The following is a 16591-nucleotide window of genomic DNA, read 5'->3' as shown; positions in this document are numbered from 1 at the left end:
TCTGAAAGCAAAGGGGAAGGCTAGGCTTCCTTCTGGCCAGCTCAGCACTCATTCAAGTAATGAGCAAGCTAAGAGCTTAAGAAAGTACCACAGAAGGACAGAATCTTTGAAGGTTTCGGGATGGTGAGGAGGTAATCTGCCTTTCTGCCGGGAGTTTCCTGGCTCAGATGGATTTTCAAGAGGTTGTATTCTTGGAGTTATGCATCCCATTAATTATCTGTGCTTCTCCCTGTCTAGAAGAGGGAAGGGTTCTGCCAGCTTCTGCAGCAGATGAAGAATAAACACTCTGAGCAGCCGGAGCCTGATATGATCACTGTCTTCATTGGCACCTGGAACATGGGTATGGGCTCCCTTCTGACACGAGTGCTCCTTCAGACTTTTACCAAATTGCACGGTGCTCTCCTGCCATGACAAGTCCAGATACCGTGTTCGGTAGCAGATCCATACACCAAGATCTTCCAGTGAGACAGAAAGAGGGGAAGCTTAAGTCTAGGCTTGTTCTTGTGTGTGGTTTGACACTTTCCATGGTTTGAGTCACACAGCCATAAAGCTGGCGCCCTGATGGGTGCTGAAGGATTCCTCTGATGACAAGAAATGGTGTCTTGCACGAAGCTGGTGCAGCCGTCCACACCAGTATCTGCTCCAGGATGCCAATAGCTGCATGCCATCTGATTAGGGACTGCTTGTGTAAAGCCTGGAGAGCAAGCGGAGTATCTGTGATATTTAGATAACAAGAGCAGAGTGTAGTTGAGGACAGTGGAATTTAAGTTGTTTTTCCCATCTGTGGAGTAGAATCCTTTTCAAAGATGTGAGCTCAACTGTTTGAGCTCATTCACAGTTACTGCGGAAGGTGCAGGCAGGGCAGGAGAGCAGCTCCCAGCCCTCATGCTCAGCTAAGCTTGGCCTTGGTAGGCCAACGAAACAAGGAGGATGGTCAAAGCAGAGCCTCTCCTTATCACAGTGTCAGGAGGGGTCGACATCTTCATCACTTTAGAATATTCTTCCCTGGCTGGAGGAAACTGGTGCTGGATAAAGTGAATGTGTGTATAAATGAGTTTTGTGTGTCCTGGGTTTGGCTGAACACACACACTGATTTACTCTGGTGTTTGATTTGTTAATAAAAGGTGCTGCTCCTCCCCCAAAGAAGATCACCTCCTGGTTTCTCTCCAAGGGGCAGGGGAAGACCCGCGACGACACTGCTGACTACATTCCCCACGACATCTACGTCATTGGCACTCAGGAGGATCCCCAAGGAGAGAAGGAATGGCTGGAGACCCTGAGGCAATCCCTGCAGGAAATCACCAGCATCAGCTTCAAAGTGGTGAGGAGTTATTCTAGTCATTGCACATAGCTCAGGCATACGAGGAGAGCACATGTTGTGCCAATAAAAGAGACAGAAGAATAAATAGCATTTTGCCTACGCCTCCTCCCCTTCCCTCCCCTTATTGTCATCACATTTGGCTAAGGGAGAGCAAAGCGAGTCTGTCTGTGGACTCCACAACATCCTCTGCTGGAGTTGGCTGAAGGATGTGGTGATGGTGTTTTGACCTTTATAAGGAAGGAGTCTAGAACTTTCTGAGCCAGCTGTAGCCTAGATCTCACCCCTGGCCATTGCACTTCCAGCTGGGGGTGCAACAGTGCATAGGCACAGTCATTAAAAAAGAAACACACAATCCCTAGGCCTTATTGAGACCAGTTTGGACATTTCCTAGTGTCAGAAATGTTAAGAAACGCATCTAAACATAGTTGGAAGGCCAAAGGAGAGTGGGACTTTTATTAATAACTGTCACAGTGATTGGGAAACTGTTATTTTGTGCAAGCAAAGCAATTCAAAGATTAAGTAGAAAATAGCAGTAGAAAATAGCTAGGCCCTTCCTCCCACCTTTGATTAAATAACCGAGTGACAGATTCCAAGCACAGGAAGAAAATCTTTGCAGGAGAGTGCTGGAGAAGGAGTCCAGAAGGCTGCAGATCTGTGCACAAATGTAACCCCTGACCTTCCCATTCCTGCAGATAGCAATCCATACCCTCTGGAATATCAGGATTGTGGTACTGGCCAAGCCAGAACACGAGAACCGGATCAGCCACATCTGCACGGACAACGTGAAGACAGGCATTGCAAACACGCTGGGTAAGAAGCAGACCCAGTTAGCCCAGAGGGCTGACACCAGTTCAGTCAGTGGTGGTCCCATCCTTGGGATGGAACAGCTCTTTCTGCACAAGGTTGCTTTGAGTACAATTCTGTGACAGTAGTGTTACAGAGGTTATGCCCCACTAGCACTGACTGTCTCTTACTTTGTCAGAGAGGAAATCTGTCTGTGCGTATACCTTAGCTTCCCAGCAAATGCCTTTGGCCACTCTATTGCTCTTTTTTGGGCTTCACAAGGAAACTGCACTTCTTTCAATTCAACTAATGTTTTTTCATATCATCCAGAAAATTCGTTACCATGCCACAATCAGCATCTACTAATTCTTTCTGTGCTGATTAAGTCAACTGATTTCTCCATCCTTCACTTCACTGAAGAAGCACTCGGTGCTTTTTTTTATCTTTGCTAGACTCAGTCCGGAGGTGGATTGATTTCTTGACATTTCTGGCTTATCTTTTTCCAGGTAATAAAGGAGCTGTGGGGGTGTCGTTCATGTTTAATGGCACCTCCTTTGGGTTTGTTAACAGCCATCTGACTTCAGGAAGCGAAAAGAAACACAGGTAAAATATGTCTTCCCCTCTCCCAAATGGATTTTGACCATTGGGTGAAACTGTCTGAGCCACGTGTGGAAAGGAGGGCCCACCAGACAGCTCCAGGCGTGTCTGCTGGACCCCAAAAATGCATTCAATGTAGGAAGGCCGTTCCCATCTAGGAATGATGTGCTGAAGGGAGCTGTCTCCTTGCTGTAGGAAGGCCTGTGAGCACAGGACCTGTGCTGCACCCTGGGGCACAGCTGAGAAAGATCCTGTTAGGCAGAATGTGCCGTGAGGAATACAGGGAATTATCTCCACGGTGGCTAATTCTCTGTGCTGAGCCGTGAAATGAATCCCCATGGTCTCTGTGCAGCACAGGGCTGGAAAGGCAGAGATCTTGGTGGGAGTTGCGTGCCCATGCTGGGACGAGATGGAGCAGATAGAAGGAATGGTCTTGAAAGCAAAGAGGAGTTGAAATGGAGAAGTTTCTCTGGTGCGGGACCCAGAAAGCAGATGGTGTGAGATTTCTACTCTGGGTTTTTGCCACTGATGGAGTTAACTTATATGAAAGAGTTCCCCAGTGCCTGGAATAGCTGCCAAAATCGAGTGATGTGTTTCCTGCTGAAAGCTGAAGGCAAACAGCCTAACGGTGGGTTTCTAGGGCACGAAGCTCAAAAAAGCCCAGCCCCAGGAGGCAACAAAAGTGGCTTTGGAACAGCTTTTGGCCCTCTTGATTCAGCTGCAAACAATCTGACCCCCAGGGCAGAGCAGTCAGGAGCTGCTGTTTGTTCCCCTGCCCTCCTGTCCCCCATCTCCCCCGTCCCTAAAGTGCAGAGTGAGGGAGGAGGGATGGCAAGTGCTTCACTTCAGATCTGCTCTTCTCTAGATGTTGATCCAGACCAGTTTCTGCCTGGTAAAGCAGCGGTCTCTGCCAGCCCAGGCATTTAGAAATTGCATGGCAATTTAGGATGTCAGGCAGATGTTTCTTGTCTTGACAGACGCAACCAGAACTACACGAGCATCCTGCGCTTCCTGACGCTGGGAGATAAGAAACTGAGCCCGTTTAACATCACTCATCGCTTTACTCATCTCTTCTGGCTGGGAGACCTGAACTACCGCGTGGAGCAGCCCCCAGCAGTAAGGGACTGCACGGATCCCTGCGGAGACAAAGCATGATGTTGCTATAGAAGCACTCTCTTTTTCTAATCTAGGGCAACATGGCATAAAAAGTGGCAGAAAGAGATGAGGGAGGAGGGATTCCCTAGGTACAGTGTTGCACCAGTTGAGGAAGAGTAAGGAAATTTGGCCTCACCAAGGATGAATGGGCCTAGGGTGTACCAGGAGTGCCACCTGGCACTGCTGCTCCAGTTTTGCTTCCACAAACCTCCACTGCTCCTCTCCCCATGTGCATGAGCATCTGTCTCTGAAGGGCTAGATGCAGAAGCTGCCTTTTTTGCCCTGTTCAGTTGGCTTTAAGTGGCTCATAACAGGGCCTCAGAAACAGGCTAGCCATTCTGGACAGGCTTCAGTGAAACAACAGTGAGCTCAGTGCTGGTGTGAAGCTGACAGTCCGTGTGTTTGTGTGTGTGTATGCATGCTTGGGTAGTGGATAAGTGAACAGAGAAATGCCCAGCCACATGGCAAAGGTTGAGGCCTTCCATTAAATGGAAAGGTGGGGAGGTGATGAGCTGTATGGCTCTGTGAAACTGCTCAGGAGCATTTGCTGGCTTACCCATGAGGGAGTATTTAAAAGAAGGTCTTGCATCATCTGCAGCTCTGCTGTTTCCCTGTTGGCAGGAAGCAGAGAATATTATCCAGAAGATAAGGCAGCAGCAATATCCGGAGCTGCTGGCTTTCGACCAGCTTCTCATAGAGAGAAAGGACCACAAGGTGTTCCTGCAGTTTGGTAAGGCTCTAGTTCAGCAGCAGTTTCCTCTCCCATTCCCAGCACCTTCCTCTTCTGGATCCAATGTGGGGCATACAGGGCAGGGCCTGTGGGGGTTCACAGTAGGCCAGGCTGTAACACAGCTGTCTCTCTGTTTTAGAGGAAGAAGAGATTACTTTTGCTCCCACCTATCGTTTTGAAAGAGGGACCCGAGAGAAGTATGCTTACACCAAGCAAAAAGCCACAGGGGTAGGTGAAGTCTGGTTTCCCTTCTGAATTAAACAGCAGAACTGGGAAAGTAACTCCTACTGAACAAAGTGACTTAAACCAATCTCTCAATTTTCTGCACTCAGATCTTTTTGAAAGGACAATCCAGACAAAAAGATCTGATGCAAATATTTAGCATTTGGTCAAGTGAATTTCTTTTCTTTTGTGAAAATGTCCTTCCACTTCTTCTTGACATCAGCTGTCCCTTGGTTTGTTTGCAGATGAAGTACAATTTGCCATCCTGGTGTGATCGAGTGCTCTGGAAATCATACCCCATGGTGCACGTTGTGTGTCAGTCCTATGGTGGGTAGATAACAGCTTGTAGATAGCAAAGCAATCAGTCTGAATCGGAAATGATTCACAGCAGAGTCTGTAGGAATCTCCCAGCGCTGCCAGGCACTCAGCACAGAGGGACCTGATGTTAAACCAGGCAGACCGGAGCCAAACCTCTTTGCCTGTAGCCTTACAAGGTCAAGAATGAATTCTGCTCTACTTTTGTACGCAGAATGCCACTCACACAGCTGCAAATGTCTGGCTTTAGGCTGTACTGCAGGATCCCTTTACACCAGTTTTTTTCTTGGCAACAACAACTGCACTTTCCCTGTGTGGTTACCACCAGGAGCTCCATACTTGGTGGTACCAGCGGGACAGACCCTCCGTCCAATCTGCAGAGCTGGAGCTGCAAACTTCTGTCAGTTCACAGTCCAGAAGGGCTGCGTGGTACTGAGCACTTGCCTGTTCCCTTTCTTGCTGAGAAGCTTCAGAAAAGTCTGGTGTAGAGAAGAGGGAAACACACAAGATCTGTTTAATAAAGACCTAGTTCCTGAAATTTCATTGACTATATGTAGTTCTAAATATGTGGGTACAAAGTTGTTGATTTCCTACGTATGGGATCGGAATGAGGGCTGTGGGCATCTCCTAGGGGATGAGCTGGGCTGGTCTGATCACAGAGCCTCTGCTGATGCAATGTGCTGTTAAATAAGCACCTCTGTGAGGATGGCATCTGGCTGTTCCCTGTCCTGCTCAATGAACTGGGCTTGCTGGAGCTGGGAATGTGCTTAGACAGCACCTAGATATTGCCCATTGCTAATCTTGGGCCATAACAGTGTTCCTGTGTGATTTCAGATGTAATCAAGAGCACTACAGGTGCTTTCTGTTTTGGGGAAACCTGTCTTGGCAGCTGCTTGCAAAATGATACAGTGAAGTTTTGTCTATCAACCAAATCTTTGTGTATTTTGTGTTACATTCCCACATGCTAACGTGAGATCATGTATAAATACCTTTGACTAGAGGTAGGTAGCACAGCTACACTTACATTTTCTGGAACATTACCAACCAGCACTGCTACTGCAGGGCAGTGACTGTGTCCCTTTCTGTTGGCAGGCTGCACCACTGACATCACCACCAGTGACCACAGCCCTGTCTTTGCCACCTTCGAAGTGGGAGTCACCTCACAGTTTGTTTCAAAGAATGGTTAGTCTGACTGAGGGCACACGTGCTGTGCTGCCTTGCATACATGTCTTTAGGGATATAAAATACAACACATTGTGTATGTTGGAAGGAAAAGCCGATTCCTTAAGAGTACTCTCAAAAATGCCTTCTCTCTATCTTCTAGTGCACGTGTACTTATTTCTCTGTTTCCTAGACTCCAAGTACATGAACACCCAAGGGGAAATAGAGTTCCTGCACTGCTCCGCTACACTGAAGACCAAATCTCAGACCAAGTTCTACATTGAGTTTCACTCTAGCTGCTTAGAAAGTAAGGGTTTGCTCATCCTTATTTTCTCTGTCAAGGTTCCCTGCCTGCTTTGGTTAATTTCCCTTCTTCTTGTTTTGATCAGAACAAACAGCTGTGCAGGTCACTTGTTTCAATGCAAAAAAGAAAAAAAAAAAAAAGGATGTGCTAAGGATGTGTTGTATTCTGCAAGTTATCCCACTACTATCAGTCATACTTACACCTGTAAGCTCTTGCCATCTTGTCTGGCAACCTGATCATCTCTTCCTTGAAGAGAAATGTGTTTCTCTTGCTTCTGCAAACAGAAAAGCTCTACTTGGCAAATGATTGCCCGATCTCTTAGCTGTGCCTGCTCCAAGTGATTAGGTGCTTTCAAAACAAAGCATCTGCTTTGAGCTAATAAAAATAATACGATTCTCGTGGTCTGAAAAGAATAAATCAGAGGATGAGCTTAAAGGGAAAGGAAAAAAAGGTGTGATGGTTCTGTGTCTGGGACTGTGTACCAACCAGGGCTACATATTTCATCCTCTGTCCCTGTGCTGCAGGGCTGAGCCTCAGCTGTTTATGTAACACAGGCCTGTATGCCCCTACTGTGTTTTTTTAAGTGATTCCCATCACAGGACTGCTCTTCTAAGTGGGACAGCGTGCCTTTGGTGTATGCTTCATCACTTTGTCGCATGTCAGAGAGCTGTGTCAAAGACAGTTCCATAAAGGATTATTTTTTGGCTGTATCAAAATTTGCATACATTTCTATGGAAACAGTGTATTGCAAATCTTAAATTAGAATTTCAAAAGTGTGCTATCTTGAGTGGCGTAGGAAGAGCTGTCATGTTCTTGTCCTACAGCCCATGGATGCGCTGAGCTTCTCAGTGCCAAGTTTAATGGTAAAATAGAACTATTTAATGATGCCCCATTAAGACCACTTGAAAATTAACAGTGTAAACATTCACCCAAAGTACATACTTTGAGCTTTTTAACACTTTTAGAACCTGTGCCCAAGTGGGAAAATAATGGTTGGCATTCAGATCCAGCATCTGAAAAGGATTTGTATCCAAGTTCTTGCTGTCTCTTGTCTGGTGAACTCTTTTCTCATCCCTTTGCAGGCTTTGTAAAGAGTCAGGAAGGAGAAAACGAGGATGGAAGTGAAGGGGAGCTTGTGGTCAAGTTCACGGATGCTCTTCCAAAGGTAAACTGTGAGGATCCACATGGAAGAGAAACCTTCTGCTTTGCTAAGCAATATAGAACCTCAGAGTGGCAGAATCCCTTGGAAGGGACCTCAAGAGATCATTGAGTCCAACCTCCAACCTTTTCTTATGTTGACATTATTTTCAGAAATATTGCTGTCATGTTTTCAGCCAAAGGAGTCTGTAAGAATGCAGAATTTTTCCTCCCCTTTTTAGTGAAGGTGACTGTGCTGGCAAGCCTTAAACAGAGCCTTTTTGTTGTGTTTTGGTTTAGATGGAAGATGAAGTAAAAGAATAACTCTTTCCCCTGCCAGACAAAGGTTTTCTTGGTATTTCTGTGAAAAAATAATTATTTTTTTCTTGCCTATGCTAAAATTGCCATCTGTGGCCAGAGGGAGCATCCTGTATTTCAGTTCTAGAATCAGGTCCCTTCCCTGTTCTCCTTTTCCTGGCATGCTGAGAGCTAGTAGAACTGTCAGAGCTGCTGTATGTGGAGTAAATATGCATGTCAGTACCTTTCTGAATAGCCCAAAAGAAGAACTGCTGACTCTACAATAAGTGATTGTAACAAACAGATTTTTGGGAACAGGCTATAATCAGAGAGCAGATCACTTCCTCCCAGAGCAATTTTCACCCCTGCATTGTAGGAAAAAAATGCAGCTGAGCCCAACAGGAGTGTTTTGTTTGTAGAATCCGAGCTGCCATGCTGGCTAGGAGCATGGGGGGACTCCAGAAGTGTAACACTCTACCACAGACCTCCAAACATGGAGCATTATGTGATGCCTTCACAGTTCTGTCCAGCTGAATTTTGCTCACTTAGGACTGAGGCACAGGGAGAACTTTGTTCATGTAGATCGCCCTTAGTAGTGACCTACATTAACTTGTCTTTGCAGCTGACTCCAATTATTTCAGACCCAGAATACCTTCTGGATCAACACATCCTGATCAGCATTAAGTCATCAGACAGTGATGAATCTTATGGTAAGTGCTTAGCTCTAAAGTTCTGGGTGAGTCAAAGTCTACTTAGATTTTCCTAAATTGCTGAAAGAGTGGGAGAGAACAGAAGTAACTTCTATAGACTGAGCAGCTATGATGCTCCGGCTTCCGATTTAGAAGTCAGTACATACAAAAATACACTGTGGGCAAGATTTTACGAAGTAATGATTTGAGGTCTATGACTGAGAGACATCGATCTGTGTAAGCTTTACCAGCCCTAAAGTACCAGTGGCTTAAAAAGAAAGCACACTGTGGGAATTAAAGCAGGAGTCAGTCTGTATGAATGGCTTTAATCAGAACACGTAAATCCTGTTTCACTTGCACTTACTTGATGCATTTCTCCTGGCTACAGAAAAATCAGTGCTGCTTGCTTCCAAATTCTGTGAGCCAGTGACTGTGCCCCTTGCCCAGAGAAGGCTCTGTGCTGAAATGTCATTAACTGATACGACAGTTTCAGGCTTATGTTTTCCATACCAGTAGATGGAAGCTCAGAACCCTGTAGGCACCTGCTGATATCTGGGATGCCCAAATCCTTCACACGTGTGAAATGCCCCCAGTTTCCCAAGAGGAATTACAGTCCTTACAGTGATCCAGAACAGATCCTTCCCAGTAATCTCAGCCTTGTCTGCACAGATGTAGATGTCTGACACAACAAAGGAATGATTTCAGTGCTTTTTTTCCTCACTCTTGGGCTCATTCCTTGTCATCCTCTAGGGGAAGGCTGCATTGCCCTGAGAATAGAAGCAACAGAATCCTTAGTTCCTATCCATACTGTGCTGACACACCATGGCGAGAAAACAGGGGTCTTCCAAGGTGAAATCAAGTTACAAACATCACAAGGAAAACAAAGAGAGAAACTGTATGGTAAGGAACTAGATCATCTCTGCAATGTTCACTGTAGAGTATTTCCATCCTGAAAAACAACTGACAAGCAATTGAAAATTATCCCTGCAATTCTTTTGCTGACAGCAAGATGTGAGTATTGTTAATTCCCAAGGGCATACCTGTACTCTTTCAGGAAGACAGCGGTTGCATTTGTGTTTTTCCTTTTTATCATTCAAGAAAATCTGGCAGACTGAGAGAGCCCCCTGTCTGTCACTGATACTGATTTTATTGAATGGTGATACCTTATCTCCACTTGCAGTGGCTGTATGGTAAGGTGCCAAAGCTGTTCCTGGTCTGCTCCCATTGGGGAACATCTGCAAAGAGCACGTGTGGTTCTGAGGGAGCAGTTTCTCAGCTAAAAGATGGCAAACCTTTTGTATGGTCAACTGGCTGCCTCCTGTTCTCTTTCAGAATAGCAGTGTAGCCTCACGACATTTACTCTTGATGGTAAAGTGATGTATACATGACTGATCAGGGATCACAGTCTTTGGTTGTTGTATTTCAAAGTAGCCACCGTCTTTCTTATGCCAACAAAGCACAGTGTGCAGCAGTGGGCACTTGAAAACACGATAGCAATGACTGTTTAAAACCAGCTCGTTGTCATTCTGATACACACTGCCTTAATACATCACTAATACAGAAAACGTGGGAAGCCAGACTGGAGCTGTCCAACACTGGCTCTGCCTTTACTCTCCTACAGATTTTGTCAAGATTGAACGTGATGAAATTGCTGGGCAGAAACCAAAGATCACGAACAGCTTAGAGCCGAATAAAGACAGCGATGCGATTAACAGGTAAAGGACAAATGGGTAAATCAGCCACAGAACACAAGTTAGCTCAGTACGCGTGGAGCTGGGCTTGCTGTGGGAATGGATTTAATAGCACTGTGAAGCTGACTTGTGTTGCCCTCAGGCCCGGACTGATCAGTGCTTCTGTGTCCAAAGCTCTGAAAGATGAGAATGCCTTAGTCAGTCTGAGCCCTTGCATTGCGTTTTCACTTCACCTTAGGAAGGGCCCTTTTATTTCCAACAGAAAATCAAAATCTACTCATCTGATGGCCAAAGAGGCAGCAGCCATTGCTCGCTATAGGGGGAATGCTTCCTCTTCTCCAGACAGCCTGGCAAAGGAGGATATGTTACGGTAATCCGACAGCTTTGCCTCGGCCAGCTTGTGGCAGGATGCTGTGCTCAAACTGCCTTCCGCCTGCGAGTCCCCATGGGTCCTCCTCGAGAGGCCAAACGTTTCAGCAGCGCTTTCCTACGCTGTGCAATGCTGCCTAGCCCTGTTATGTTACCTGCCTCTTTTGCTTGGAGCCGCCCCACCGCAGCTGCTGGGCTCACTGCCCTGTACGAGCACGCTTTGCCCCTCCACGTGGCTGCTGAGGCTGAGTGCTAAGGCTCTCTGCAGCCTGGACATGGAACCGTGTGGGGCTGGAGGAGGTGGCCTTGACCCAGCTGCTTCCTCTCGGTGACCCAAGGGAGGGAGGTGCGAACAGGACTCCTGCTCGGTCTCTGGTTCTGAAACAACAGTGACAAAAGTATTAGTAATAATCCCAGTGGGTGGTACCGAATCAAAGCAATCAGAGGGCACTAAATCCCCTGCAGGCGGAGCGACAGAATATACATCTGTTTGTTAATGCATCTTTCTAACAGTGTTTCTCCTCTTCAGCAGCTGCACTCCCACAGACATCAGCAACCCCAACTACCTGGGAATGGCTGCTTTCCCTCAGCAACCATTTGCCACCAGCCAGCTGAAGCAGGCACCATCAACAGAGCAGCCGTCCTCTCTCTGGAACTATGAGCAGCAGCCCAAAGACAGCACCTCTGTCGTGGGACAGAGGGAGTCATCCTCCACATCACCCTCCTTGTCCCCTCTGTCTCCGAAACCATCTCTGCAGACTCCAGTGAACAGAAGCATCTGTAATAGGAGTCAGGACCACCTGTGAGTGTTTGCCTGCTGCTCTGGAGTAGTGCCCTTCTCTCCCATTGTGTGCAGCCACTGTTTCGTTATCTTTTTGAAGCATTCAAGGGGCAGCACATACTTTCAGCCTTTTACCTCTAGGATTAGATGAAGATGAGGGAAGGTCACGAGTGCAGGCGTCAGATGCTCAAGCTAGTGCCGTAGTTTATCAGGCTTCGGTGAAAGGAAAACCAGAGCTGTATGTGTATGTCTGATTTTCTACTAGCAGGGCTCTAGAGAGAAGGAGAAAGCTGATGAAAAGGAAGGGAGGAAAAGGGGAAGAGGTGTGCTTTCTACTGATGGGAAGGAGAGCTCCTTCACATGTCACGTGTGAACACCTGCGTTTCTACCTCACTGCTATACGGATGTACAGCTTGCTGCAGATGTCAGCAGCTGTGCCTGCATCTATCACAGGCCTTGATGCAGAATTTCCACTCGTCAATTCAAAATATCCTTAACAACTTAGTCAGCTGATGTCACTACCCCCCGTAGTGACTGTGTGCTGTCAGGGTCCCTATTCCAGATCTTTCTATAGTGACAGCTGCTTTCTGAGTCTGGGCTGGAGGTAAGTATTCAGCACAGGGTAAGCCAGAACTTGCAGAAGTCACAGCCTCCATCTGTGTGATCCTGACAACCTCCATCATGCTCTCAGCAATCTGATCCTGCGTATGGCAGCTTCCACAAAACGACTTGAAGTGAGAAATACAGCTCAGCTGAACACACCCAGGAACACGTTGCCTTTCAGCCCTCTGTCAGTGATACTGTGGACAATCTTTTAAGCCCAGAGGAAAGGTCAGATCAGATCAAGTCTTACAAAACCTCCCTTGTCCCTTTGCACAACCATGCTCTCTTTCCAGCCTTAAAGGATGCAGCTGTGAATGCTCAGTGGTTGTCTCAACCTACAGTGTATAGCTACTACTTATACATTGAGCTAACATTACTTACAGGTTGAGCTTATAAGCAGGAGGGGGACTGGATTTTTACATGGGCATATAGTGATAGGACAGGAGGGAATGGCTTTAAACTAAAAGACCAGAGAGCTAGGTTAGATGTTAGGAGGAAATTCTAACATGAATGGTGAGGCCCTGGCATTGCTGCCCAGAGAAGTGTGGGTGCCCCATCGCTAAGGGTGCTCAGGGCCAGGCTGGGTGGGGCCTTGGGCAGCCCGAGCTGGTGAGGGGCAGCCAGCCCACAGCAGGGGCTGGGGTTGGGTGAGCTTTAAGGTCCCCTCCAACCCAAATCGTTCTACAATTCATTTGGGTCCATCATGGCATTTTATCCCTTCCTTAGGAATACCATGTGATGTTGGTAGCAAGAGATTGACCTAGTTGTACTGATCCAGCATGACATGAGCTTTTATGTTAACTGTCCAGACAGCCATTTAAATCCTCCCTGCCAGTTCTGAAGACTCTTGTTAATAGTTTAATTCAGATCTGTGCGTGTTGCAGAGCCACTGAAGCACGGGGTGCAGGTTGGCTCAGTATCTTATCTCTGTTTAAAGAAAAGCCAAATGTTGCTTTGATAAGACTGTAGTCCAGCGTGGAGTTTGTACAGCACCATGTCTATGGTAATAATAGAGATTAAGCAAACAACAAACAAACAACCACAAAAAGGAAACAAAAAGGAAAGGGATGCACAATTCTGTTCTCTCCTTCCAAGGTTAATTTTTATCCTGTTGCTCATTTGCCTAGTATAATTTTATCGTGTTCATCTCCTATTTGCTTTCTCTTTCAATCAGTGCCTCTCGCTTACACTTTACAAGTCTCCTTTTTGCAACGCTTTGATGATTGTAGGCCACCTGAACCAGGGAAGAACACGGCAGAGCCTTTGCTTCTGGAAGAGGGACAGCAAAAGCCGGAGATGTTTGAGAACCCCCTGTACGGTTACATGGGCTCTAAGGCCAAGGCGGCACCGAAGAAAGAGCAGGATTACCCCAAGGCCTCGCGCAAAGAGCAGCTGCCACTGCCCGAGCAGAGCTTTCACCTCACGAAGTCACAGGAGCCAGAGAGCAGCAAAAGCTGCAGCAAGCAGCCGTCACCGCCCTTCCTGGTCCCCACGCAGCGCTTTCGCTCCTACACCTGCTCCGGGCAATCTGAAGAAAAGAGTACGGGTGAAAAGACGCCGGGCAAACCGAAGGTGGCTGCGTCGGCTGAAAACTCAGCGCTGCTCAAAAAATCAGTCAAGCCATTGAGGTCTGAAGTCGGTCCAGGCGTCCAGGCACAGCTCAGCAGGCCGCCCCTGCCCTCCAAGAGCCGGGCAGTGCTGGACATGCAGAGCTCCAAGGGCCGAGACTATCGGGACAGTTCAGAACTGCCGCACGCCGGCAAGCATCGGATAGAGGAGGGACCGCTCGGCAGGACAACCACACCGGTGTGTTTCTTGGAGGAGCGAGGGGAGGGGGTGTCCATAGGCTGTGGTGTCAGAGCCGAGAACTCCGAGGGTAGTGCTGGCTTCGTGCATTCCCTCTGTGTTTCCTGAGCAACCTCAGAGCACCGTCCCGCAAACCTACGGGGCTCCCAGAGCAGGGGATGTGCTTCTCCGTGCTACAGGGCATGTCACGTTGTGAAGCTGCAGCCTGAGTTTTGCAAGGAGTTCGAGTTGCCCATGGAACGTTGAAGCGTGGTGGCCAGAAGAGAAATGCAAATAGTTCAGCTGCTTTGCTGTTGCTTGTTTGGTGCATACTTCATGATTTCTGAGGGTGTCCAAACTTGGGCTGACAGCACAAAACCACACCAGTAGGTTTGCTTTGCTGCAGTTTACAGAAGGATTATTAAACATTCTTATCTGTGGGAAACACCAGTAACACTGTTGTTCAAAAACATTGCTGAGGGGGAAGATTCCCACAATGGCTTTTCTGGGCTGGGTTTTTTTTTTGGTGGTTCTTTTTTACAGAAGGTCGTGAGCTAGATGAAGAATAAGGAATGTCGTACTGAGTGGGTTTGGGACAAAAAGAGAGCCCAGTTGAGTGAGCTGTAGGGTTGATTTTCTTCTCTGTAAGAACTCACAGGACTGGCAATAGACAAGCTGATGTCTTTCTCTTGTCTCTACAGTGAAAGCAACATGGCAGATGGCACTCTGGGAGGAGACCTGATGGGAAGAAAGATGGAGATTACTGCTTTGTTCACACTGAAAATCTCTGGTCTGGTTCTACAGAGACTGGGGGTCTTTATTTCAGAGAGTGTATCTCTCTATGACAATGAAAGTGTTCTAGCTGAGAAGTTTAACCTGTGTTGCTCAGACCAAGAGGGGTCAGGGCCACCACACAAGTTAGCCTTCTGTCGCTATGGTACTTCCATTATGAGGCAGGTAGCTAAGCACATGCATCAGTAAATGTCTTGGAAAATGAGGAAGGTACGGGATGAGGACCAGGAGATGGAAGGGGTATATTTAAAGAGCCCTCTTATTACAAAAGTCATTTTCTTTTATTCTGTGCTGCAGCGTTCCTAATAAAGAGTGATATGAAAAAGAAACATTCTGAAAGCGGTACAGCTCCAGAGTATATCAAATCCATGCAGTAAGGAGTTAGGGGAGGGTGGGAAAAGCATTTGAATAGAGATACAGATGAATGTCACACACTGTCAGTGGAGCCAGCTTTGCCTCTTGTGTGAGCTCTCAGGCTGCATCCGTGCAGAGGGTGAGGGCTGGTCCTTGTCATAGTAGCTCCTTTCTTTTCCTCCCCTTTTTTTCTATCAGATAGTGCTTTTATACCCCGAAGAAACAAAGGGAAATGACAGAACAACATGCAGAAGTGGGAAAGAATAGGCAAGCTTTATACACAGCCCAGAAGTATAGCTGCCTGATGGGGAGGCAGTCATCCCAGCCTTCATTATAGCAAGCACTCTGCTCTTGGAGGACACTGGCTGGCTGGTTTTGTAGCATCCTTAATAGATTAATGCTGACCTTACCGTACACTTTTGTTCATTGTCAGAGGATGAATAATGTTAACATAATTGTGATTTCTGTTATATTCATGTCAGGTATTAATGCGGTGGTTACAATTAGGCTATGCCTGTTTGTGACTTAATCGTTGCTCTTGTTTCCACGTCGATTACTTAAAAACAATAAAATAGTCACCCTTCTTATGGTTCTTCATTGCGAATTCAGAGCTGCCTGCACCTATGCACGCCGAACCTTTGTGGGTATGGCTGGCTTGCTGTGGCACCTGTCAGCAGGTACAGTTCCTAACTGTATGAGCATAGAAAGCTTTGCTTTTATGCTGAGTGTAGAAATTGTACTGGGGTAGGAGAGAATTGGTCAGAGATTGTGAGAATGGGTGGGAGAGGACAATGTGTAGGTGCAGACCTTTTACAAAGGGATTTTCCACCATGTGGGTTGGGCTTTCAGGGCATCGTTAGTGAAATGTCTGGCTGTCTCGTTGCACTGGAAATTAGATAGTCCATGAGCTATTGCTTTATTCACCAGAATCTTTCCTGGGTTGTTCCCACAGCTCAACAGCTCTGGCATTTCCCTGTCCCTGAACACACCCAGGGGGATCCCTTTTCTATTCCAAATACCTGAAGAACTCACACAGCCATTTCCTGGAGCCAATGAGTGTTCTGTCCAACATGAAGCATTAGATCAGGTCCTCCTGATTCTCCGGGATGCTCATGTACGTTTGGAGATGGAAACATGACCAATTTTCTATGAAAAGCTTTTAACTTCTCAATCACAAGACTGACTCAGCTTGTGATTGAGGTGTTTTTTCTCCTAATAATCCTAGAAAAGAATGTTCCTCAATTGTAAAATGACCGCCTGGTGTAAAGCAAGGCTAACTTCTTCCAAAATTATTCTCCTAATCGAAAACACTATCTAAATTTGGTACAGGTTTGCTGATAAGCAGTTTGAGAACAGAGTTGTATTATCTAGACATAATATAAAGCCCAGGCTCTTCATCTGGCTTGTCCATGCGGCTAGGCAAGAAGAGAAGCTCCCTGCAAAGCTGTCAGAAGAAATCACGTGTTACTGTGCAGGAGTTATCTCTTGTAGCTCCACAGAGAGCC

At 46.8% G+C, this 16591-nt stretch overlaps 1 protein-coding gene across 2 annotated transcripts in view; it reads left to right on the top strand.

The window, feature by feature from the left end:
* Positions 1-15665, top strand: part of INPP5D (inositol polyphosphate-5-phosphatase D) — a 43987-nt gene extending 28322 nt beyond the window's left edge. Inside the window, exons 11-28 of one of the 2 annotated variants that reach the window (XM_065748190.1) lie at positions 238-340; positions 1125-1321; positions 2014-2131; positions 2611-2707; positions 3679-3817; positions 4478-4586; positions 4726-4814; positions 5054-5135; positions 6216-6305; positions 6478-6591; positions 7671-7753; positions 8645-8732; positions 9462-9611; positions 10333-10426; positions 10665-10772; positions 11304-11573; positions 13385-13961; positions 14642-15665. In XM_065748190.1, the coding sequence (XP_065604262.1) occupies positions 238-340; positions 1125-1321; positions 2014-2131; positions 2611-2707; positions 3679-3817; positions 4478-4586; positions 4726-4814; positions 5054-5135; positions 6216-6305; positions 6478-6591; positions 7671-7753; positions 8645-8732; positions 9462-9611; positions 10333-10426; positions 10665-10772; positions 11304-11573; positions 13385-13961; positions 14642-14644 (2511 nt within the window). In that variant the 3' untranslated portion in view covers positions 14645-15665. Of the gene's footprint in view, positions 1-237; positions 341-1124; positions 1322-2013; positions 2132-2610; positions 2708-3678; positions 3818-4477; positions 4587-4725; positions 4815-5053; positions 5136-6215; positions 6306-6477; positions 6592-7670; positions 7754-8644; positions 8733-9461; positions 9612-10332; positions 10427-10664; positions 10773-11300; positions 11574-13384; positions 13962-14641 lie in introns of both variants that reach the window. The other variant, XM_065748188.1, reaches the window with a different exon arrangement.
* The last annotated feature ends 926 nt before the right edge of the window (positions 15666-16591 follow it).

The sequence above is a fragment of the Cyrtonyx montezumae genome, unplaced genomic scaffold (genome assembly GCF_038088225.1).
Source record: "Cyrtonyx montezumae isolate F1298 unplaced genomic scaffold, pur_monq_1.0 scaffold_5, whole genome shotgun sequence".
Taxonomy (NCBI): domain Eukaryota; kingdom Metazoa; phylum Chordata; class Aves; order Galliformes; family Odontophoridae; genus Cyrtonyx; species Cyrtonyx montezumae.
This window is presented reverse-complemented; position numbering and strand designations above follow the sequence as displayed.